This window comes from Lynx rufus, unplaced genomic scaffold (genome assembly GCF_022079265.1).
Source record: "Lynx rufus isolate CCGP_SWC_20201006 ecotype Redwood Valley unplaced genomic scaffold, mLynRuf1.p SCAF_17, whole genome shotgun sequence".
Classification (NCBI taxonomy): domain Eukaryota; kingdom Metazoa; phylum Chordata; class Mammalia; order Carnivora; family Felidae; genus Lynx; species Lynx rufus.
The window spans coordinates 10,234,808-10,260,493 of record NW_025814831.1 but is presented as its reverse complement, the minus strand read 5'-3'; the positions used below and the strand labels follow the sequence as shown (position 1 = coordinate 10,260,493).

Genomic DNA, 25,686 nt, shown 5'->3' with positions numbered 1-25,686 from the left:
ACTATGTGCAGTATTGTGCTGGGTACCGGGTTGGGCACTGTGCTGGGTACTATGCTTGGTACTGGATGGGGTACTGAGCTGAGCTGGGTACTATGCTAGATACTATTCTGGGTACTATGCTGGGTACCATGTGCAGTACTGTGCTGGGTACCGGGTTGGGCACTGCTGGGTACTATGCTTGGTAGTGGGTGGGGTACTGAGCTGAGCTGGGTACTATGCTAGATACTATTCTGGGTACTATGCTGGGTACTATGTGCAGTACTGTGCTGGGTACCGGGTTGGGCACTGTGCTGGGTACTATGCTTGGTACTGGATGGGGTACTGAGCTGAGCTGGGTACTATGCTAGATACTATTCTGGGTACTATGCTGGGTACTGTGTCGGGCACGGGGTCCAGGAGAACCTAGCGCTTGCAGGCCGTGCCGGGGTCTGCAGAGAAGAGCACAAATGACTAACAGAGCCACCGACACCACGGAGTAGCTACTGGAGCTCCAGTGAGGGACGTGGGGAAATCCAAGGCTTGGTGGGCAGGAGGTGGCGTCGGCACCGAGCCTTAGTGACGCGCAAGCCTTCGAAACGGGGCTTGAGCAACGGCTGTGTCCGGAGGCCACATCCTAGGAAAGGCAGCCCGTCTCTGGCCACAGAGGGGCCTGGAGGCCGGTCAGGAAGCAGCCTGGCTGACGCCGGGCCCCGAGTGCAGGGCCGCAAGTCTGGAAACCAGAGGGCGAGGAGCTGGGACCTGGGGGCCAGCTCCGGGAGGCCCGGGCGCGGGCAGGGAGGGTCGGCGTGCGCGTGTCCCCGCATCGAAACCGCAAGAAATAACCCCATCCATCGGCTCGGCTCTGCCAGGGCGCCCGCGCTCTGCCAAGAGCACCAGTAAGTCATTCGCCCCCATGTTCCGTCCCTCCTGCAAGGCGGCAACCATCGCCCCCACCCCCACCCCACCCCACCCCCAACGAGCTGAAAGCCAAGGTGCTCCAGAAACGCTCCCAAGGCGCCACAGCCATGGCGGGGACTCGAACCCCGGGAGCAACCCTCTTCACAGAAGGCTTTCACCACCACGAGGGTCCCGGAGCCACCAACAGCCCCTCTGTACGCAAGGGGGAGAGGGCTCTGCTCACACTCTGTAGCTAGGAAGTGAGGTCGCAGGAGGGCACGGGACTCGCTTCTGGCCACGCAGCTATGCGGCGTCAGAGCTGGATGGGAACTCACATCCCGGCCACTCTGGAGAAGGGTCACCCCGGACGCACATCACTGAGCTGGGTGGGGGGGAAGGCACGAGACCCCGACCCCAGAGTGAGGCCCCGCGGACTGCGGAGGTGGAAAAGTCACCAGACGCTCCCTTCACCAGATGGCAGGAGCGAAATGTTTTCTTTCTTATTGCAAAATTGGTTTTGAAATGTCAAGGCCCAGAAAATAGCATGCCTGAGCCCCGTGGGAGAGCCAGAGGCGGAGCCCCTGGACGTGACTGACCCCCTCCGCCTAGGCTCTGAGTCAAGTCCCTGGGGGCTCGGCCGGTGGGCGTGCTCCCCTCGGGTTTCCACCCTGGCCTGGCCGAGGGCTGTTCCCAAGGACCACTCTCGCCTTGGCTGCAGCCCGACCCACCACCGGAGGGGAATGGCCTGCCGGTAGAAGGGTGCAAGGTTCAAAGGGATGAGCAACCCTTGGCCTTGAAACAGCAAGTACACACGCAGGGCCGTGGTGTTCCGGGACACAGACTACCAGGAGCTGGGGCCAGAGCTCGGGGGCAGGGGGAGGGTTGCATTTCACAAGCACAGACACACAAGCAAACGAAAGGGCATCCCAAGGAGAGGCAACGGCACGGGACAGGGGCCTACAGACAGGAAATCTAGGCTGTCTGCCACCAGGACAGGATCTGTGCTTGGTAGAAGGGATGGCCGGGACAGCTGAGGCTGGAAGATGGGGTGGTGTAGACAGTGGCAGGCTTTGGTGCCAGGTGAAGCTTGGTTTTAGTTTTGTGGGCAATGGGGAGCCACGGAAGGTTCTAGAGGAGGAGAATAAACATCAATAACATCACGAGATCCTGTGCGGCCTGGATTATGTGTATAATCCCCCATTCCCCTTTATGCTGTGAGCCCCAGAGTAAAGTGAACCTCGCCGTCTCCACTGGCCCAGGACCCCCCACGGGGATGGCCAGTGATGCTCTGGACTCGGCCCTGGGCTCAGGTCCTGACAAGATCGGTTCCTAGAGTTTGGGCCCATCACCGCGTCTAGGAATCACATTTTATTATTGAAAACTAGGGACCATAAAACCACATTCACAGGGCTTTTGTGAAATTCAACATGAAAGCTGACGGTGCGGCCCTGGGCACGTGACAAACAGGTGCCGAATGAATGTCGGGTCCCCTCCGTCTGACCTCTGAGGACCAATCATTTGATAAATGCCTCCTGGTGACAGTAACAATGCGGATGATGACCGAGGCCAAGTCCGACAAGAGAAGGGGCTCCGGGCCGCCAACTCCTCTCCTGGAATCCCCGACCTTCCTTCCAAGTTTCCAACCTACCATCCCCCTGTCGCGGCAACGACATCCAAGCTCCCCGGCTCAGTGTTCCAGGCCGTCACCCTCTGACCCCTGACCTCCCCTCTGGCCCTGTCCCCGGCTCCTGCCTGATGGCTGGTGCTACCCCAACCCAGCCTTGCTGGGGCTCTGAGCACGTGCCTCGGGCCATGCCCACCTGCTGGGTCTCTCTCCTCTGCTGCTCCCTCCGCCTAGAGCCCCCTCCTCTCCACCCTCACCCCTGCGGCCCCCAGCCTGGCTACCTCGTCTGTCTTTCAGCTTCAGCAATAAAGTCACTTGTCCCCAGAGGCCTGATGCCCCAGGCTGCCTCAGAGAGTCCCGGGTTCTCTGCTCACTCCACTGTCCAAGTGGGAAGGCTCTGGCCGTATGACTTCAAAGTGGTCCCCCACTCTCTGCCCTGCCGGGCACGGTTTTACCGTGAACGCCCGTCTCCGATCATCTGAGAGGCACGTGTCCTGGCAGGGAAGGAGAAAGCCCATCTGACAAGGAATCAGAAGACTCAGATTCCAGAAGACTCAGATTCCAGGTCCCACCCGGAGACCTTTCCAACGTGGACAAGTCACCTCTCTGAGACTCAGTTTCCCCATGCATAAAATGCAGACCATGGCTCTCCCTCCGTAACGGGGTTGTGAGCCTTAAACCATCGGCCCTGAAAAGATGATACAAATTTTCTTCATTTTGACTGTTTCCGAAAAGAGGATTAGGTGTTTTCAAGAAGATGCACAAAACCAGTGAGACAGCACACCCAAGAAAGCACGCAGGACACTGGGTGTGGGGCCAGCACCCCTTCTAGCCTGGTCAGGAGATCAGTTTGTGTACGAGAAGGTGGTCCCCCCCCACCCCTTAAAAGCGACCATTGTTAGCTGTCTATCCCAATGGGTGTGACCCCAGAGATGCATAAGTCATGACTTTGCCTACACGTGGGCAACGGAGGCCCAGAGAGGGATAGGGACTTGGCCGAGGTCACACAGCACTTTCACAGCAGCATGGAGCCTATAACCCAGGTTCTGCCCCCTGGCCCCCTGGCCTGAAGCAGATGCCCTCGGATGGGGCACCATAATGCCGGGCCAGGCACGGGACACCAGCACTTCCGGTAGGCATAGCACCACACGCCTGAGCCCTGCCTCGTGCCAGGTGGGGAGCAAGGCCAGACCCTGGCCCTGGAGAAGCTGACGGGTCACTTCTCACGGGGCAGAACCCTTCTCCACCCTCCTGAAGGCCAATCTGGGCCCACCCAGACCCGGCCCAGGGAAGCCGGGAAGCGGCAGGAAGGACTGGGCTGGGGACCCCCCAACCCCATCACCCTCCCCCCACCCCCCCGGCTGCAAGGTGCCTCTGCCAGGACGGGACAACCAGAAAGCCCCTCTAGCCCCTCCCTATGAAAGTGTGGTCCCAGGACCGGGGATCGTGTTAGACATGCCAGAGTTGGGGTCCACCCTGACCCCCTGGGTCAGAATCGGCCCTCAAACCCAAATCCCCAGGAGATTCAAACACGTCAGAGTTTGAGAGAGACACTAGCCTGGTCCGCCCCTGCCATTTAAGAGTCAGGAGACACGAGGCCCGAGGGAGGGACACGGCCGAGGCCCCAGGGCTATGGAAGCCGCGGTCTCTGTACCTCGGTCTCCCGCAGCCTGGCCTCCAGGGCCGCCCGGGGCCCCTGGGTGTTGTCGTTGACCTGCAGCCGCTCCTGCACAGCCTTCATCCACTGCCGGGCTTCCTCCACGCTCCTGTCGAAGCCCTCCTGGGGCGGTTGAGTCATGGCACCTGCAGAGGCTGAAGGCAGGAACACGTGAGATCAGGCCAGCAGACGAGAAAGCAGGGTGACGCCGGATGGGGGTGGGGGGGAGCCAACGCTGGGGACAGGCCCACACAGCACCAGTGCCCCTCCCGGCAGGCACGTCCGCCTGGCCCCACAGCTGGGGGCGACTGTGGTCGTCAAAGGGCCAAAGGACCCGGGAGGAAGGACAGGTCTCTCCTGTGGGAGCAGGGAGAGCGGGTGCAGGGCGCTGGGCTGGCCTCTCAGCTCCCCTGCCGGAGACTCAGGGGCAGTTCTCCTCTGTCTCTGGGGGTTGAAGCCCCTCCGCAAGGGATCCCAAAACACATATACGGTCTGAGATGGGCACTACGGATAGCGAATCTTGAGCTGCATGGATCAAGAAGCCTCAACCGGGGCCGCCTGGGTGGCGCAGTCGGTTAAGCGTCCGACTTCAGCCAGGTCACGATCTCGCGGTCCGTGAGTTCGAGCCCCGCGTCGGGCTCTGGGCTGACCGCTCGGAGCCTGGAGCCAGCTTCCGATTCTGTGTCTCCCTCTCTCTCTGCCCCTCCCCCTCCCCCGTTCATGCTCTGTCTCTCTCTGTCTCAAAAATAAATAAACGTTTAAAAAAAAAAAAAAAAGAAGCCTCAACTGAAGAAACACAGTTTTGGGCCAGGCTGATGCCAGCCCCGAAACCACGCCTGAATATCACGATCTCAGGGCTGGGGGTGCCCATGACAGCCGGGTGCCTGCTCGCTACTTCGCCACCAACTTGGGTCCACGGCAGACGTCACCGACGATCCACTGCCTTTGCATGTGAGACGATCCCCACCCGCTTTGCCCCCTTAGGCGACGCCTGCCTGCTGGCCCGGATCCTGCAGCTGAACCCGCCCTTGGCTACGCTGCCCACAGCTCCCTTCTCCTGACCTCGTAGCTGCGGACGCGGAGGCTCAGATTTTCGCGGGTAACTTTCCTAGAATCCCGTGCAGCCCAGGCGAGGCTTTTCCTACATTCCCGTTCCAGTTGTCTACTTACGGCAACTATCACCTACTTTGGATTAAAGTTATTTATGTCTGCATCTTACGGGAAGGGATTGTACGTGGCTTATCTTCCAGCTCCCACAACGCCTCTCACCACGGTGAAATGGCCCAGCATCGGTATAAAGTGTAATGCCGACGAACACAGCATTAGTTAAAAATGGCAAACAGGACAAAGCTAGAAACAGCCCAAATGCCCAACAACGGGGGGTTGGTTAAGGGAAGCACGATGCGCGTTTCAGGATATCACGCAGCCACTGAAAAGTATGCCTGAAATGAATTTAATAAGGGAGCATCCTTACGATATAATGACACCCCCAAATTAGGCAAAATTGTATCTTTAGCAGACACGACTCTCCACAACCAGTAAAAGCAAACAAAACCACAAAAGACTACCCTCACAGGGGCAGGTTGGGCGGTCTTGCCACGATGTGTCCACGCGACAAGGGGTGTGGGCTGAAGTGGCCCGAGTCACATCCCACGTGACCTCAGGCCTCTCTTTTCCGGGCACAGTGTTCTCGGAGGCCACTTGATTACGGACGATTTGCGTGCGGATGGTGGGAACACGCAGTTGGGAGTTTTTGTGTCCTTATTTTTCCTTAGGCGTCTTGTGAACTTTCTAGAAAGAGCGAGCATCACTTTCAACTTACACAGTCTCTTGACCTCGGCTGAACCGCGTTGGCCCTCTCTTCTGGATCGGCAGTCGGTGGTTCAACAAGCGTGGACAGAGGATTTGAACACCGCCCCCACCGCCCTGGGTGGGCTTTGCCACCAGATTGCAGGGGACAGCTGTCACCGCCGGGGGACGCTGTCGGCGGCGAGGGAGACCTGGGCCTGCGGCTCAGAGCTCAGTCTCCCAGCCTGTTCTCCTTTCAGAGCTGTTTGGAGTTTTGCTAACCATTTAATATGTTCCCTGAAGCCACTCCCAGTCTTTGAATGCTTCGTTTGTAAAGCACAGGAGACTGTGCGGGCGTTTAAATTGGTTCATTGTGACTTTAATCACTTGTCTAGTGTGGGACTTGATTGGCTTCCAAGAGCTCGGCTTTTACGTAACTTGACCGAGCGAGGAACGGGAGGGGCAGGGACGAGTCTCCCAGAGTCTCACATGGCACAACGGTGGCGGGGAAACGCTGCCCTAATCACCGAAAGGCATGGAGAGCCCTTCTCCGCTCCGGTCACGATCTCAGGGTTGGTGAGTTCGAGCCTCCAGTCGGGCTTTGCACTCACAGCGTGGAGCCTCTTTGGGATTCTCTCTCCCCGCCCTCGCTCTCTGCCCCTCCCCCACTCGTGCTCCCTCTCTCTCTCTCCCTCTCTCTCTCTAACACAAATAAAACGTTTAAAAATTTTTTTTCAAACAGACTGAACTGAATCGATGAAGTACACACACGTGCACGCACAGCCACAGGCTTCTTTATTAACACGTTAAATCACCAGCGCTAACGCTGGGTCTAATGACCACCAGAATTTCGAAGTAGCGACGGGCAGACACGACATCTCAAGATACGTACAACCTCACTGCAGCGTGAAAATAGGTGTGACGGGGTTACCAGCACCGCTAAGGCGAGACAGGGCTTCGCCTTGGCTTTGCCTCGTACCTAATGGAGGGAACCGCCGTCAGGTAGAGGGTGCGAGGCGATGAGACTACGGTTTCCCATCCGAGTTCTTGGCCCCTAAATGGCCTCTCAGAGCCGGACCTTGGGGAGGAAGCCTGCTCTATGCCTTCTCACATAGGAAGGGGAGCCTGTTTTGTTACACGAGGTTGAGTTTCAAGAATCAAATGGGCAGCTCAAGAAAAGCCCACCCACAACTGATGTAAGGACCAGGAGGGCATCCCTCACTGAAAGCTTCCTGGGAACCTGTCTTGTGGAAGCCAGGGGCAGAGGTGTGGCTCTGGGGGGGGGGGGGGGTTGGGGGGGGGAACGGGGACAGACCCACGTGAGCTTTGAGAGACGCCGACCACAGGGCCACAAAAGAGGGCTTGTCACCCGGCCTGGAGCCAGCAGGGCCGAGTGGAGGTGTTTGTTGCTGCGGGCTGTGGGAGGCTCCTGGGGGATGGTGAGGCTGGAACGTGGGAACTGGGAGGAGGTGACTGGAGGAGGCTGGTGGGGGCGGGGCGGTGTGCAAGGGCCAGATCACAGGGCCCTGGGGACAACAGGGAGCCAGCAAATGTTCGGGTGGTGGTGACACAACTATTCTAGGCTTCAGACAGGTGACCCGGGCCAGGGAGGGTAGGGAGGGGAAATACAGTGGGGGGCAGGGGGGTGGCGGCTGGGGGTCAGTGCGGACAGGGACAGCTGCGGGAGGCCAAGGACCATGAGGGAAGGACGAGGGAGGGAGCACGCAGGCATGCCTCTCCGGAGGAGAGTTCTCAGCCTTGGCAGGTTTGTTTGTCTGTCCTTGGACGGGTTGAACGGACATAGTATTAAAAAATGGGACTACATAGGGGCGCCTGGGTGGCTCCGTCAGTTATGTGTCTGACTCTTGATTTCGGCTCAGGTCGTGGTCTCACAGTTCATGAGTTCGAGCCCTGTGTCAGGCTCTGTGCTGACAGTGTGGAGACTGCTTGGGATTTTCTCTCCCCGTCTCTCTCTGCCTCTCTCCTGCTCTCTTTCTCTCGAAAAAATAAATAAACTTAAAAATGAAAAAAAATGGGACTACGTATTTTCCAAACATTTTGGAGAAAGAAAGAGAGAGAGGAAGGAGGGAAAGAAGGAAGGAAGGAAGGAAGGAAGGAAGGAAGGAAGGAAGGAGAAAGAGAGAGGAAGGAAGGAAAGAAGGAAGGAAGAAAAGAGAAAAAGGGAGAAGGAAGAAAGGAAGGAAAGAAAGAAAAAGGGAAAGAAGGAAGGAAGAAAAGAAGAGACAAAGGGAGAGGAAGGAAGGAAGGAAGGAAGGAAATAAAGAGAAAAAGGGAGAGGAAAGAAGGAAGGAAGAAAGAAAGAAAAGAAAGAGAAAAAGAGACAAAGGAAGGAAGGAGGGAAGGATGGAAGGAAGGGAGAAGGAAGGGAGGGAGAGAGGAGGGAGGGAGGGAGGGAGGGAGAAGGAAAGGAAGAAAATGTGCTCAGGGTTAAAAAAAAAAAATGCTGTTCCCATTTCCAAGTCCAAGAAGCAGCCCTGCGGTGTGGCTACAGGTGGCCAGAGACTGGGCCTCCCCGTGTGTCTCTGGGCTGTCCCTAAGGAATCAGCGAGAGAGCCAGGCAAAAGGACATAGCCCTTTGCGGTTCGGGCTGGTGCTGGTCTGCCGGCAGAGAGAGAGAGAGAGAGAGAGACAGAGAGAGAGAGAGAGAAAGTAAATAAACTGCCTTGGTTTCCAGCATCCTGTGTGGTTATCACAAATGACAGCCGGAAGAGAGGTGACATTTTTGCCTTGACAACAGACAAGCCAGGGCAGAGGAAGAGCCCGGATCAAGACAGATCAGGTGCTGAGAGGGAGCTGGGTCCACAGCCACAGGTCGGTGAGAAGAACACGGTGACAGGAGTCCGGCAGGATTCGCAGGCTTGACCAAGATCAAAAGCGGAGAGCTTAACCAGAGCCTCGCTGGGAGGCTGAGGACAAAGGGAGGGGGCGGAAAAGTCCTCAATCAGGGCGCAGCGAGGGGCGGTGGGTGGCTCAGCCGGCTAAGCCTCCGACTTCAGCTCAAGTCATGATGTCAGGGTTTGTGGGATCGAGCCCCACGTCGGGCTTTGAGCTGACAGCCTGCTTGGGATTCCCTCTCCCTCTCGCATGCGCTCTCTCTCTCTCTCTGACCCTCCCCCACTCGCGCTCTCTCTCTCAAAATAAATAAACTCAAAAAAAAAGTTTAAAGGGACACCTGGGTGGCTCAGTGGGTTAAGCGTCTGACTTCGGCTCAGGTCATGATCTCGCCGTTCGTGGGTTCAAGCCCCGAGTCAGGCTCTGTGCTGACAGCTCAGGGCCTTGAACGTGCTTTCGATTCTGGGTCTCCCTCCCTCTCTCTGTCTGTCCCCTGCTCACGCTCTGTCTGTCTCTCAAAAATGAATAAACGTTCACAACAAAAGTTAAAAAGAAATAAACGTGCAGTGGGCAAAGGGTGCTGGAGATGTCATATAGCCTTAAAAAAAAAAAAAAAAAAAGACCATCCAGGAAAGGCAAGGGCACTAACCCGGCTGCCAGGATAAATGGCCCACTCCATGCTGGGCACTTGGGCTCCGGTCCCCGTGGCACCTGGACCTGAGGGGTAGGTAACGCGGAAGGCAGCAGATAGAGCGGGGGGCTTCCGCTCGTGCCGTGCGCTGCGGCTGATTGGGGTGGGGGGGATCTCAGCCCAGCCTCCTCCTCTCCACCAGCCCCTTCTTCTTCGAATGCTGCGGAGACCCCTCGGGCGCTTACCCAGGCAGACAGGTGCTCGGAGGGCGGGCTGCCACCACCCCGTCCACTCACAGAGGAGAGCACTGCCATCGAGCAAGCAGCCCGGGACACGGGCCCGTGGCTTCAGCACTGATGTGTGAACCTCGTTCTGTCAGATTCCATAGCCCGTGCTTGTCTCACCGACCACACGGCCTCCAAACCCGGGTCCCATCCCCTGCCCGATGGGGCATCCGACACAACGCCCCGGGGCAGCCAGTGACCCTGTCTGTGTTGGACAGGATCCAAGCAGGCGAGCTGAATCCACTCGGTCCAGCCACAAACCCCAGGGACCTGCCGGCGGGGGGGGGGGGAGGGGCCAAGAAGCTCCCAGGAGACAAAAGGGAAGCCAGAGGCCGGCCCCCCCCACCACTCAACTGGAGGGACGAAGGTGACGTCATCAGACCCGGGCTGGGAGCCCCGAGCAGCAGGTGCTGAGTCCTGGCAGTGACAAAATTGCCTGCCAGTGACTGCCTACTAGGGCTCCGAGCCCCATCTCCTGAAGGGGGTCCGTCGGCACAGACCCCACTCCCCCCTTCCCTTCCCTTCCCTGGGACCTACAAAGCTGAGGCTGCACGGTGGAGACCCCTCTTTGGCTTTGCGGTGCCCCCGGTAAGGGGCAGACACCGTAAGGACCAGGCTGGGACAGTCCCCTGCCTCGGTCCCTCCAACACAGACTCTGGGAATGTGCAAACACAATAATCCAGCTTGCCATGTGGTGATGCAGATGCTCTAAGAATCCTGCTTAGGACCCGACCACATCCTGTTAGGGAACACCCCAGAACATGACACCGGCCCCCTCCCGAGCAGAGAGGGGGCAAAGTCAGGTTCACAGAGCGGCTGTCATGTGGCTAGTATCAATTTACAAAGGTGGAAACGGGGCGCCTGGGTGGCTCAGGTGGTTAAGCATCCGACTCTTGGTTTCGGCTCAGGTCACCATCTCCTGGTTTGTGAGTTCGAGCCCCGCCGTCGGACTCTGCGCTGATAGCCTGGAGCCTGCTTGGGATTCTCTCTCTCTCCCTCTCTCTCTCTCTCTGTCCCTTCCCTGCACGTGTGCACGCTCTTGCTCTCTCTCTCTCTGTCCCCTCCCTGCACGTGTGCACGCTCTTGCTCTCGCTCTCGCTCTCTCTCTCAAAATAAATAAATAAGCTTAAAAAGAAAAGACGGAAATAGGTTCAGAAAGGAAAACAGCCTACCAAAAATGGCTGGTGCAGGATTAACGATAATAATCGTAACAGCCAGCATATATCCGGCATCGTGTGTGTACCCGACTCTAGGATAAAGGGCTTATGGCTGTTAACTCATTGCTTCTCCAAAGACCCACCCAGAGACTTGTTACTGCCCCTACATTATTGCGGAGAAAACTGCCAATCAATGATACTAAGAACACAGCCCAAAGTCAGAGGGATTCTAAGTAGCAGGGGCAGGACTTGAACTCAGGATGGCCCAAGTCCAAAGTCTGTGCTCTTTGTTTTTTTATTTTTTATTTTTTAACGTCCATTGATTCATTTTGCAAAGAGAGTGAGAGGGAGAGACAGAGCCTCCCAAGCATGATCCATGCTCAGCACAGAGCCCGACGCAGGGCTCGATCTCACGACCGCGAGGTCATGACCTGAGCCGATAGCAAGAGTGGGATGCTTAACCAACCGAGCCGCTCAGGTGCCCTTGCTCTTAAACACCACAGCCCTACCCGGCTTCCACACCCCTGCCCGTGCGCCCCCAAACCTCACTGGGAGCGGCCCGTGCCGTGCGGGGAGCCTGAGGCAGCCTGCCCTCTTTGGATCATCTTTGAGGAACATCCAGGTTCCAGAAAGGCCACTGCAGGGGTAGATCTGGGCCTCTGCTCAGGAATCTGGAGTCAGAGACAATAACCTGAGGCCCCCCCACAGCCTCAGTCGTACAGTGCCTGGCCACCGGCACTTGTTCCGGAACCCAGAGGCTTCAGGACGCGGACCCAGGTAAACTCCCGCCCCCCTGGCGGGCCCTATACGCAGGGACAGCCCGGTGCACCTGCTCCGCCAGCCTGGCCAGGGGCCCCCACCACACGCTGACCCAGCGCCCAGGGAACGGGGCGCGTTCCCCTCCGGTGACTCCCTCAGCTTCCCCGTGACTCATTCCTGCCCTGCCGCCCTTTCCACCCTCGCTCGTTCCCACTGCTCTCACACACGCAGATGGAATTTCAGGAACCAGCGGGCAGCTGGTTTTAATCCCAAAGCTTATTCCAAGTGGATTCTGGGAACACGCTCTTTTGTTGACGTACAGCAGGCAACGATGTGGCCAGGCCATTGTTCACAGCATCGCCCAGCGCGCCCCGAGGCTCCTGGGGGATTCTGTCCTGCGTGGCGTTTGCAGAACATGATGCTGACAGCAACGTGCAAAGAGCAGGGAAAGAACCCTCACGCCATCTTGGCGGATCTTTTAACGACCCTCGAAGGTGGCTGAGTCCAGAGTTGGGATCGATCACTGGGCTTTATCCGGTCACAGAGGTAAGCACAGGCTCAGAGAGGCTAAGGGACCGCACCAAAGCCACACAGCCGGCAGGGCGCCCCAGCCCACCCTCTGCCCGCTGCCTTGTAAACGCTTACACAGGAAACCCCGCGTAGTAACGGGGCCGTAGGGTCCGCTTCACAGTTCCAGCCACCAAGGGGACGGGCCAGCCCTGGCTTCACAACAAGGGCTCGGAGAGGGATTTTCAAACAGCTCTCTCTCCATCATGGATAAATGGTATCTGGCGGGGAAAACCAGCTGATCTCTGGCCCTGCTCCTGCCCCAGACACTCTGACTGTAAAACGGCATTTCCAATCACTCCAAATTGACCGAAGCCAAGCTCTCCATCGAAAAGGCACGGCGTGGAGAACGCCAGGATTTCTACCCAGGGAACGCTCACCTTGGCAAGCAGGGTCAAAGGTCAAATATAAATATCCGCGAGGGGAGAGAATGCACAGGGCACCTAAGAGAACGGGGGAAGGGTTGCGGGCAGAAGGCATCCCTGGGGCAGGGCAGGTGGCTTCAAGGTGTGGGGACATAGTTCCAAGGGCACAGGTGTGCCTGGCGGTGTGGGCAGGGTGGTCAGAGGTCAGAGAGGCAGGGACTGGCCGTCAGATGCAGGTCAGAGAGCGCTGGGGGCAGGGCGTCAGCACTGGTCGAAACTGGCTGGGACACAGGACCTCAGACCACAGGCCTAAGGGTGTGCAGGCCAGTCAACTCAGTCCTACTGGTCTCTGATTCAAAAGAGGGCCTTAGGTCGGTGTTGGTTTTTCACACTGCAGGTCGTGACTCAACCTCACTGCCCGGGCAATAAAAGCACCACCCACACTCCCACGTGTCTCGTAGATGACAATCCCAAGGCCCTGGGCCAGGAGGACAGCGCTCCATCTGGCCCCGGACAAGGCCAGCCCCAGGTGCCGCCCCAGCCCCCACCGCGCCTCCCTGAGACAATGACCCAATGGGGTGGAAGCCAGGATGGGATGTCAGCCCTCTGTCCCTGCACCTGCCCAGACCGCCCTTCCCAAGCGATCCACGGCCGCGCCGTCGACAGCACAGACAGGCGTCCCTCCCTCTCCAGGCCTCTCACCGGCCCTGCGAAGCAGAGCCTCATGCCAGGCCCCCAGCAGCTCACATTTGCTCTGGGGCAGGAATCATCCCCAGAGAGGGGTGACTCCCAAGTCCCTCCTGAACTCACCAGACGGGCCTGGCCTTCTGGCCCCACCTTCCTCACCTCCCACGGAACCAGGGCGCCCTCCCTGGACTTTCCGGTCCATCGACACCCCAGCCCACGGGAGCAGGTTGGGTCACAGTGACCCTAATGGAACACGGTCCCTAATGGAATACGCGTGAGCAAACGTCTTTAAAGAAAACCACGGCTGCACCAGAACGTACTCTCAGAACCCACCCTTAGCAACGCTGACTTTAGAAATGAGAGCTTTCCACCTAGATGAAAATGTCTTTCAATTCGAAAGCATCGCACCAACATAGGCAGGTTTTTGTTTCTTTTTTTAACTTTGCCTTTGGTTTTATTAGACAAAAATTGTAGAACGTCTCAGAGAGCTTTCGGTCTCTGATGAGGGAGAGTAAGGCAAGGTCACCCCCCCCCCTGCGCAAACGACCCCCCCACCCCGGGTGGGTCATGTGTGATATTCCTCGGGGACTCCCAGCCGCCCAAGAACAAAGGAAAGGATGGAAAACAACTGGTTAAATTGATCAGAGTCTCCGTCAGTGCACAAATATCTCATCAATAGCCTAATCTCTGGGAACCCCCTACTGTCTTAATGATAACGCTTGGCTAGAGGGAAAAACAACCTTAGCCTGACATTAGCTAGGCCTCCAGTAATCCGTAAATCTTCTTTAGTGTGTGGAAATCCCTTTAAGAAACTTTCTCCTGGAGCGCCTGGGTGGCTCAGTCCTGTTGAGCGACTTCGGCTCAGGTCATGATCTCACGGTTCACGAGTTCGAGCCCCGCGTCGGGCTCTGTACTGATAGCTCAGAGCCTGGAGCCTGCTTCTGCTTCTGTGTCTCCCTCTCTCTCTGCCCCTCTGTCTCTGTCTCTCTCAAAAATAAATTTATAAAAAAATTAAAAAAAAAAAAAAGAAAGAAAGAAATTTTCTCTTGACTTTATCGGTCCCAACTCCACCGCATATAACCAGTTACCCGGCACAACCCTAGTGCCATTCTCTCTGCCCACGGGTCCTGCCCCCCTTGCTTTCCTAAAATCACCTTTTTGCATAAAAGACATCTTCAAGAATTCTTTATTGGCTGTTGACTCTGAACCCCCCCCCCCCACCAACACCGCCAAACCTCATCATTCTCCAGAAAGATCTTCCTCAGACCCCAATTTGAGAAACCCCGTGACTGGAGGATGAAGCCAGTGCTCCTTGGGACCCTCAAGGATGAAGCTCCTACCTAACCCCAGTCTTATCTTACCACACAGATGTTTCCAGAAACTTAGAGTCGGGATGCTGCCCCGCCCCCAGCGTAGCTCTGCCTGGTTAAGTCCTTCCCTACCCCACCCCTCCATACCTTCCTCCCTCAGACTCTTTCCTGTTCCCCTTTCCAAGATCCACTTACAGCCACTGAGAGGTGGAGACCTTCCCAGCTTCCTCTTTCTCCACACAAGGACGCTCCCTTCTTGGGCGCCCACGGGACGTGTGCACGCTGCCATTTGCTGCCTGTTTACTAAGCACTTTGTGTGGATCTCCCCGTGTTCTCCTCCCGACCTTGGAGGTCGTTGCAATTATCGGTTCCATTGCACAGAAAGAAAATGGGGGCTTTGGAAGGCATGGCGTGGTTAGTAAGCCACGGACCCAGGATGGGACCCCGCAGCTCGGCAGTGCTGTTCGTATTTTATTGTTCATGTTTGTTGGCACAGACAGGAGTTCTCTGAAGGAGGGCAGGGTCGGGTTCATCTTATTGATGAATCAACTGGAAGATGGGTCCGCCTTTATCTTTAACAGCTTTACTAGGAGTATGATTGATAAATAAACACGTGGTTAAACTGTACAATTTGTAGGTTTTGCCATATACACCCATAAAACCATCACCCTGGTCAAGATAAAGAACGCATCCATCACCCCCTGAAGTTTCCTGATCCCACTTCTGATCCCTCCCTTCTGCCCACACCCCGTCCCCGGCAACCGCTGATGTGCGCACCGTCCCTGGAGACTGCTTTTCGTTTTCTGGAGGATTTCACATAAATTGCATGACACCCTAAATGCTTTCTTCCTTTATTTCTGTCCTGGCTTCTTTCACTGGGCACAACATATTTTTTTTTTTTTTCCGGTACAACTACTCTGAGATGCATCCATGCTGTGGCCCATATGGATGGCTCGTCCCTTTCTGTGCTGAGTAATATCCCACGGTCTGTGCGGACCACAGGTGGTTCCCTCGGTCCACCCACTGATGCGGTGTTCGACGATTATGAATAACGCTGCTCTGAACACTTTGTGTGCAGACCTCGGCTTTCATGTCTCTCGCAGAGATACCTAGGAGCGGAGTGGCTCGCTCCGATGGCAGGTGTGCGTTGACATTTGTTTCAGAAACCGCCAGACTGTTGTGCAAAGCGGCCGCACCTCTGTCCATTCCCACCGGCGATGTGGGAGGGTGTTTCTGGCTCCCGCACACCCTCCCACGGCCAGTTTTCCAAACTTAACTCTTCTTTTAGGCGGGCCGTGATAGCTCCTAGTGGTTGTAATCTGCAGTCCCCAAAGGCCAACCACCTGATTGACTTTCATCTGTACTTAGAACTCCCGTCCGAAGCTCCCAGGCTCGGAGGAGCACTTCCCGAGCCCCTCCTCCTTTAAGGCTGTGGGTGGCTCAGCTCCTAGGCTGTGGGCTCACGGCCAGAGGAGTGAGGAGCTGAGTGACAGGGGGACACGCCGCCAAGAGGAACCCGATCCAATTCCAAGGGCCCTGCCATCCAACTCCTTGAACAGGAGGTTCCCTGAGGACAAAAGCCAGCACCTCTAACCAACAGTCAGAAGCACGCACTGTGCAAGGGGCTCTCTGAGCTCTGAAACGGGGGTTCCCTGGGGTCCCTATGCCGTGCTCCTGCAGCTCCCAGACAGGCTGGGTTCAGAAGGGACCTGGATGCCTGCACAACTCAACGACCTCAGGCTGCAGGGCTGGGCTCACAGGATGATGGGATGCCCCAAGGAGCCAATAAAGATTCTGCAGAGACCTCCCTGAGTTCTCTCTGAGTCTCAGCACGTAATAATCGGACCACCTCTTAGGAATCTTATCTAGCTGTGCCATGTTATAGATGGGGAGACTGAGGCTTAGAGAAAGAAAGAGACCCACCCAAGATCTTGCTCAGTGGCAGAGCTATGGCCAGGATTTATCTTGGTATAAATACATCCGAGGTAATGTGCATGTCTTCAAACTGACCCACAGATAAAGAAACAATTAGCTACCATATTTACAGACAGTTAATTTTCAACAAGGGTGCCAAGGCAATTCAATGAGAAGTCTTTTCAACAAATGGTGTTGGGACAACTTGATAGCCACAGGCAAAAGATAGAACTTGGACCCCTACCTCACACCATATACACAAAGTAACTCAAAATAGATCAAAGACCAAAGTGTAAAAGCCAGACTATAAAAATCTTTTTTTTTTTGTATTTTTTTAAAGTTTATTGATTTTATTATTTCTGAGAGAGAGAGAGAGCGCACCCAAGCAGGGGAGACGCAGAGAAAGAGGGGAAGACACAGAATCCAAAGCAGCTCCAGGCTCTGAGCTGTCAGCACAGAGCCCTACACGGGGCTCGAACTCACAAACCACGAGATCATGACCTGAGCTGAAGTCAGACGCTCAACCGACCGAGCCACTCAGGCACCCCTAGACCATAACACTCTTAGAGGAAAACATAAGCATAAATCATAAATCTTCCCGGCCTTGGATGAGGCACTGACTTCTTAGATGTGACAACAAAAGCACAAACAACAAAGGAAAATTAGATAAACTGGGCTTTATCAAAATAATAAACTTTTCTGTTTTGAAGGACGCCATCAAGACAGCGAAGAGAAAACCCACAGAATGAAAGAAAAATCTGCAAATGACTTATCTGACAAGGGACTTCTATCTAGAAAGACAAAAGCCCAATCATAAAAGGGGCAAAGGAACTGAATGACATTTCTTCAAAGAAGATGTACGTACAGATAGCCAAAAAGCACATCAAGAGACACACAACATCATTAGCCACCAGGGAAATGCGAGTTAAAGCCACAAGATTATCACCACACCCTCATTAGGATGCTTAGAATCAAAAAGACAGACAATAACAAAGTATGGAAAGAGATGCGGAAAACGTGGAAACAACAACATGTCCATCAACCTATGAGTGGATAAATAAAATGTGTTATATCCATACCATGGAATATTCTGCAGCAAGAAAAAGGGAGGGAGCCCTGATGATCCTATAACATAAATGACCCCCCCAAAACATGATGCTAAATGAAAAACGCCAATCACAAAGGACCACATATGGCATGATTCCACATACTTAAAATGTGCAGAACAGGCAACGCTATAGACACGGAAGCCGACTGGTGTTGCCGAGGGCTGGGGCCGGGGGAGGACGAGGGCTGGGCAGGGTTTCTTCTTGGGGTAATAAAAATGTTCTAAAAATGATCACGGTAATGTCTGCACAACGCTGTGAATGTACTAAAAGGGATCAAATTGTATACTTTAAATTTTTAAAAATTTTTTTCAGTTTATTTTTGAGAGAGGGAGACAGAGACAGAGACAGAGACAGAGCACAAGCTGGGGAGGGGCAGAGAGAGAGGGAGACACAGAATCCGAAGCAGGCTCCAGGCTCTGAGCTGCCAAGCACAGAGCTCGACACGGGGCTCAGGCTCGTGAACTGCGAGATCATGACCTGGGCCGAAGTCAGAGGCTCAACCAACTGAGCCACTGAGGCGCCCCAAATTGTATACTTGAAATGGGTGAACTGTATGTGGTGAATTATATCTCAACAGAGCTGTTTTTTGTTTTTTAAGAAACAGTAAGAATCCGAAAACTAAGAGGGTTATTCAAAAAGACCTAGCTTAAGCATCCATCTTTGCCCGAATTTCCTGAAAAATATACCCATCCAGAGGCCTCCAAGACTCTTGTATACCGCTGGTGATGGGTGGCTCACTACCTATTCCAGGTAACCTATCCTGGGGCTACAAAGCTGAGCAATCTCAGAGGAAACTAAGAGAAGTGAGGCCCTCGGAAGCATCCCAACAGGGTCTGCAAGTCAAGGACACGCCATCTGGTATCGGGAATTCCGGAGAGGGACAAACCCTCCCTGTGAGAAGCTACTCGATTCGACGGCTTCTGCTGAGTTAACCATAAAAATATTTTTTATACTTAAGAGTCCGTCTCAATCTTCAGTTCCATCTTCTAGATCGGGACACCGAGATGGAGAAGGCACGTGGCCTGCCCAGGGTCCCAGAGCTAACAGTTGGGAGACAAGGAGTCAAATCTAAGACCCTCTGACATGCACGGAGCCCCACACACCCTGCAGGTTATTAAGTTCACGGTCTGCGTGACCATGAACTCTAAATGAGGCTGTTATGGGTGCCCAGGTGGAGAGGCACCCCAGAAGCTCGTGGAGCCTAGAGAACAGAGCAATGACGTCGATCAGGAGATCCAGGAAGGGGTTCACAGAGAAGGGGACACCTTGGCTGAGATGTGGAGGATAAGCAGGGTCTGGATAAGACGCAAAGTGGCAGAGAGCATGACAAATAGATGCGCCCGGTGTGCGCCGAAGCCGGGAGGTGGGGAAGTGCAAGACCAAGTTCAGGCTGCAGCGCGGGCTTGGGAACTGATAGAGAGAGGCAGAAAGACGCAGCTGTCAGAGAGCAGCTGCACGGGGCCCGAACGGCACGGGATTCAAGGGGTGCACTGACTTTCGTCTGCAGGCAATAGGGAGCCAGCGAGGGTCTGCGAGCGAGGGAGTGGCGTCCTCTGGTCAGGGACGGACCCGCAAGCAGCCAGACGGCATCTGACCGACCACCTGAAAACAATGTTGGACTGAGCGGGCTCCTTGCCACCCGGCACGTCAATCCGCATGCGGGGAAGCACCTCGTAAAGTGTCACTTAACCCAGGGCATCCTTCTCCTCCGAAGCCTGCTCTTCAAACACAAGGGCGAGAGTTCAAGTCGAAAGATCTTTCCTCGACAACCGGTTGAACGTGCAGACATCTGATGAGCTGCGGAGAACAGCCTCCCGCCTCCCGGTGTTTGTGCTTAGAGCCTGCCCTCGTGGGCCCTCGGCCAGCGACGCACGCAGCCACGCACCGTGGTGGGTAACAGGTGTCCCACCTGCTCTACCCTGTCCCCACCCCAAGCTCAGCTGTGACCTACAGTGGCCCTGGGAGCGGGGTGGGGGGCACGGGTGTCAGGTTCGCCACGGATCTTGACCTTTCGGTGCCAAAGGAGGTTGCTCTGGGTTGGGGAACATGCCAGCGAAAGTGCCCACGTGGGAGGCCACCTGCTGTCTCCCAGGCACTGGCCAGATGCTCTCCATCCATCACCCACCAACACCAAGGCAGGGGTGACTGCGCCCCTTTACAGATGGGGAAACTGAGGCCCAGAGGGGCCACCTGCGCCGCCCAGGTCGGACAGCTGCTGAGGCACAGAGCTGGGAACAAGCCCGGGCCTGTCTGGTTCCATCACCCATGCCATGGTACAAAATGGTCTGCAAAATGAGGAAGTGAGTCAGGTAGGCAAAAGAAGGGGGGGTGGGGGGGAGAGTTCCTCTCTGAGTCAGAACAGGATTTCCCATCACACACCCGACCGGCCGCAGAGGCAGACAAGCTCGGGGGTGAACCCCAGAGGCTCAGGCTGACAAGGCGCCCAGGCGGGGCCAGCCCTCCACGGTGAGCGCGGCAGGGACGGGGGGCAAGCCCGAGAGGCACGCGTGGCTTGAAGTTGGCGCTGATGGGCCTGGTGACGCCTCCCCAGCGGGTCTCTTGGGTGTCTGGCTCAGGGCACGCCCTCCAAGGACCCCGAGTGAGCAGGTAGAGACTCGGGTTGGGCCCATCTGTCTCCTAAGGGAGAACCCCAGCAGGCCTGACTTCCTCCCCCCCCCCCCCGCCCCCCAGCCCCGGAGAGGCTCGGTGCCTTTACTGGCAAAGCTCGTCTCAACGCCTGCTCTGTGCCAGACGCTGCGGTCGTCGGTCGGCGTGAAGATCAGAGAGGAAGAGAACCACCAGGTCCTGCACCCTTGGGTGGCCTGGCAGCTCAGCGTCCCTTTACTCTTCTGGGAGATGGGCACGGTGTCCAGTGTTCTCCCACCCGGATCTATAGGTCAAGGCGTTTCTCTGCCTGAGCCCTTCTGCCACCCACCAGCTCACGTGTCCCACGGGAAGCACCTTTTCAGCATGTCCCTGTGAACCAAGGATTTTAATCCACCCCCCGGGACAATGTTCGAGGAGCTCTGGAGGGGCCACGAGGGCCCCACGGGCCCGGAACCTTAGGTCTCGTTTGGGGCCCGCTTGTTGTCCCGACGAGGTCCGCGGATCTCTCGGGACCCCCCTGGCTCGGGGAAGGCTAAAGCCAAGCCCTCCCCACGCCACTCATGGTGTTAACCATGAACATTCCTCATTGTAAGCGGCCCAGAATATTCCACGGGGTGGATGTCACAGATCATCCTGAACCGTTGCCATTTTGCCGGACCGAAACGTTGCATTTTTGTTGTTGTTCTCCGCAGTTTGATTAGAGAATTTGCACATTTCTCGCTTATTTGACAATTGAGCAAGACCCTGGATCCCTGTGGCCACAAAGCAGAGCCCTTCATCTGTTACACCCACGCGGTATTTTTCTGACCAGGAGACATCATTTTCTTGGCCCCTCACTGCATCTTCAGCATCGGCGGCCAGCCCTCTTTTCTGAGCCGTTTTCCACAAAGAAACGGAATTCGTGCTCACGTGGCCCTGGTTGCCGGGCTTGTGACAAGGATGATCAGAGAATAGTCAAAGCTGGGTGAGGTGGGGCGGCTGGGCTGGGCAAGGCAGGGTTCATCCTGGTGAGTCACTGGACCCCCTCTTCCCCTCCCTCCCCCCCGCCGCCGTACCTCATCACAAAGGCCTGCTTCTTCTGGAAGCTTCCTAACAGCTGGTAAGCCTCCGGAGCTAGCCTCCTTAGCAGATTCAGATCTAAGCCAAGTGCATTTAACTCCCCTGCCTTCACTTTCTCATCTGTAAAATGGGGGTAAGAAGAAGACCTCCTATCGCCGATCTGAGAATAAAGTGAGTTGTACTGGTAAAGAGCTCAGAACGGTACCGGTAAGCAGTGGGTGTTCTATCCGTGTTTCAAAGAAATGATAAATTAGCAAATGCGGACACGAGGGAAAACAAGACGAAATCAAACAAAAGATGTGACATATAGCAGGCCGGCAAAAAGGAAAGGATCGGGAAAATTCTGTGATACCCATCTCACGGACTCTGGGCCATTTACAAGGAAAACTGGGACAGGTCACACCGTGGCATGACGCTGCAGCTGACGAGAAAAACGAGCATGCCGTGACACCCCGTGCATTCTGGACCAGGGGCCGGCAACGTTTCTCTGGAAAGGATCGGGGAGGATTTCAGGTTTCACAAGCCATGTGGTCTCTGTCGCTGCCACTCAGATCCACGGCAGTGGTGTGCAAACAGTCGTGGGTAATAGTAAGCGAGCCATGAGCGTGGCTGTATTCCAACAGCTTTGTTTATAAAAACAAGTGGCATGCGGCCAGTAGGCTGCAATGTGCCAAGCCCTGCTGGCAACGTCAGCAAAAGCTGTGTCAAAAACAGACAAAGATCGAAAGGAATATGGAAAAAGACAAGGCGCTCTCTTAGAGCGGTGGGATCAGAGGGACACTTAAAACTGCAATTTCCTTAAGGGGATAGTTACAATTTTTTTTCATTTATTTTTTTTAACACTTATTCATTTTTGAGAGAGAGAGAGAGACAGAACGTGAGCGGGGAAGGGGCAGAGAGAGGGAGACACAGACTCCGAAGCAGGCTCCAGGCTCCAAGCTGTCAGCACAGAGCCCGACATGGGGCTCGAACTCACGAACTTCGAGATCACGACTTGAGCCGAAGTCGGACGCTCAACCGACTGAGCCACCCAGGAGCCCCTCCAAAAGCCATATTTTAATAAAGATTGCCTGAATGAATATATGTATCCTTTGTTTTTCTTTTTTTTTTAATTTTTTTTCTTTAACGTTGATTCATTTTTGAGAGACAGAGTGCCATCGGGGGAGGGGCAGAGGGAGAGGGAGACACAGAATCCCAAGCAGGCTCCGAGCTGTCAGCACAGAGCCCGACGCGGGGCTCGAACTCACGACCTGCAAGATCACGCCCTGAGCTGAAGTCGGACTGTCAACCGACTGAGCCACTCAGGTGCCCCACAAACTGCTTTTTTAATTAAAGGGCTTTAAAGGGACATACAGTCTAATAACAAATTAAGAGGTTTCTCTGTCCTGTTCGACTTTCAAAATAAGTTCAGGTAAGTACTAAGCCCAGCAGTCACATTACGCTGCACAGAAAAGGCTGCTCCGTGTACTAGCTGTGTGACCTTGGGCAAGTTTGTTACCCTCTCTGTTCCTAGCTTTCCTTGTCTGTAAAGCCAGACTAACTAACAACGGCACCGAGGGGCATACAAAGGCTTGGCGCTGAGCCTGGGGCCCAGTAGGGCTCGCCTCTCAGACCCACAGGGACCCACAGGGGCCCCGGGCGTCACCAAGAACAAGGCAGCCTAGCAAGCCCAGCACTGTTTACTTTCCGGGGAAGAAAAACGCCCTCCCATGGTTTTCAGGTTTGGCTTAGAAAACGACACAGAACAACTTGAACATCGCTTTTCAATTAAGAAAAGGCACTCCCGCTGTGGGACCAACAGCCCAAGGAAAACAGGGTTCGTTCCAGATTGGGGGGGGGGTGGTTCTTGGAGGCGGGGCGCCCTGGGGGCTGTGCTCACTGAACCCTGGCGAGAGCCATGGCCCCGCGGAGCCAAATCCCTGCCCTGTTCCCAAGCCTCAGGCATCAGGGTACTTCGTCCCTTTCCCCAGAAGCCTGCAGGAGGCAGAGGGACAGAAGAGGGACAGAAGAGGGTATTTAAGGGCTCAGGGTCAAGGCCTTTCTGACTTAAACCATCCAGTGCTCCACGGCCCCCAACCGAGAAAATCCGAGATGCTTAACAGGACAGCTGAAGTCCCTTTCTGTTCATCTCCGCAGCCTCGCCTCCTACCCTTCCCACCTCCTCTCCCTGCAGCTGGGGCCTCTCCTTCTCCTGGGGCTTCTCCCCTTCATGCTCTTCTTTCCCTGGCTACATTGACCCATCACTGCCTCCAGGAAGCACTCCGGGATTTCTCAGCGAGCAGAGGTCTGGGAACTCACGTGGCTAAACGCCTACCAGGTGCCAGGCACCGTTAGGTGTTTATACACATCAGCTCATTGGGGTCTCCCACCCACTGTTAAGTAGGAGTGCTTGCCTTTTTCTAAAGAAATCAAGAGTCAGAGCGGCTATATAACCTGCCCAAGGTCGCACAGCAAGTAATCTGCTGCCTTCTCCTCTCCTCTTAGCGGAGCCCAAGACGCTTAAAACTGTCCCCATTCCTCTGGAGCTGCAAGGTCATATCCACTGGGCCATCCAGAAGACTCCACGCCCTGGATTGCCAACCCCTGCCTTGTATCTGTGAGCCTCGGAGCACCCTGGGGACACTCCCCCCAGGAACCTTCACCTCCCCGGTGCCCAAGGTCGAGTGTTAACAGTCCGCACAGATTATAATTAGCACATGCCTGTTCCTGCCAGGGCTTCAAGACGCCATGTTTAGGATGGGTCTGTGGGAAGCCAAGGGCACCTGGCTTGTGGACTGACTTCCGTTGCTCTGTCCTCCAGGGTCTCAGCATGAGGATGTTACCAACACGCGTGACATCCTTGTAGACTCAGGGGCCACCTGAACTTCCCAGACCTTGGCACTAGGGGCTGCAGACAAAAGCCATCCCCTGGGGCCCTGGGGAGCAGCGCGTTCCCCAATCTCGGGGTGCTTTGGCCCTGCAGCGGAGGCGGCTTCCTCCCTCCTGGAAGGGCCGGTGTCTGGGGTTGAGCTCCCCATCAGTCCCAGGGGATAGTATTCCATTGTCAAGTGCAACTCATGGAAAGGGATCAAGCTTAACCCCCTTGACCCGCTCCCTGCTTTGGGCTGGAGCGAGTTTGATCCCCCTCCCACTGGAAAAGCCTGGGCTCCCGGGTTCTTGCCACCGGTCCCTTGGCAGAGCTCATGTCCCCTCTTGTTGCTGTCCCGGCAAGGTCACCACCCAGCATGTGAGCCTGGAACTTTGCACTCCCACGCTGAGGAGACGGGCAGACGCACACTCAGCCCCCACACCAGGCACAAAACATCATCTGACTTTCCAAAACGTGTTTTCTCCCTCACTCACACAATGCTGGCTTTGACAGATTTTCTTGAAGGGATCGATGGCCCACACGCCACCAACCCTGAGTTGACCACAGTGATCAGTAAGGCTGCGACCACCCAGGAGAAGGTACGTTCTTTCTGCCTCCATAGGAAGGTGCCACAATGCGCTAGGCCGGAACCATCCCCCACCTCCCCCCACCCCCGCCACCAAGCTGCAGCCTCCACCCCCCGCCTGTTGACAGTTGGCGGGGGCTCAGAGACTTGCCTCGTTCTTTTCCTTTTCTTCAGAGCATATGCAACCTTCTGATACGGGCTGCCTAGTTACTGCTTGCTTGTTGAATCTGGATGATTCCAGATTCTTCTAGAATGTAAGTCCCATCAGAGCAAAGACTCTGCCAGTCATGTCCACGGCTCCCATCCCACTTCCTGGGACAGTGCCCGGTTCACAGTAGGCCCTCAGCAAGGCACGAATGACGCTCTGCTCCATGGGTTCAGTGCCAGTCGTTCCTTCAAGAAACCTCCAGGCCCCAAAGGCGACAGAGGAAATACTACACTAGGGACCTTCCCCAAGGAGCCACAGCGTATGGATGAAAGATGCATAAAGAAAGACGCCCAGTTAGGGAGTTGAGAAAGGTACAGCTCAGAGAGACACAGAGGAGGTGGGAGACACTGTTTATGGTGAAGGATCAAGGGATGGGACACAGAGGAGGTGGACAAGGGACAGGGAACAGCATGTGCAAAGTGGCAAAGCATGAATTAGCATCTGAGTCCTTTGCCCCAGCGTGATGGAGACCTTCAGCCCCCATCCATTCGCCCTACAGCATTTACTAAGTGCTCTGTGCTCTGGGACCCGCAGGGGTGGGTCCCCTCGGGGGTGGGCCGGTCCCCTCGGGGGTGGGTTGGTTTCTACCATCATGCGCCCACAGACCTGAGGGACAGCAGTCAGTGTGGTTCTTCACGCACAGGGGCTCTGAGCAGACACTGAGGCTCGGGGGAGAGCGGACCCCTCTTACACTGCCCAGCCATGACCCACACTGCCCAATGCCACAGTCAAGGTGCCATGACTCGCTGACCAAGGGTGACCGATTGTCCTGGTTTGCCCAGGACTTACCCCGTCTT

At 55.7% G+C, this 25,686-nt stretch overlaps 1 protein-coding gene across 7 annotated transcripts in view; it reads right to left on the bottom strand.

The window, feature by feature from the left end:
* The window catches only part of SYNE3 (spectrin repeat containing nuclear envelope family member 3), a 104,080-nt gene that overhangs the window by 65,249 nt on the left and 13,145 nt on the right, over window positions 1-25,686 (bottom strand). For all 7 annotated transcript variants that reach the window (XM_047080156.1, XM_047080157.1, XM_047080155.1 and 4 more), the window contains exon 2: window positions 4,155-4,312. In XM_047080156.1, coding sequence (XP_046936112.1) covers window positions 4,155-4,298 — 144 coding nt within the window. In that variant the 5' untranslated portion in view covers window positions 4,299-4,312. The remainder of the gene's footprint in view (window positions 1-4,154; window positions 4,313-25,686) is intronic.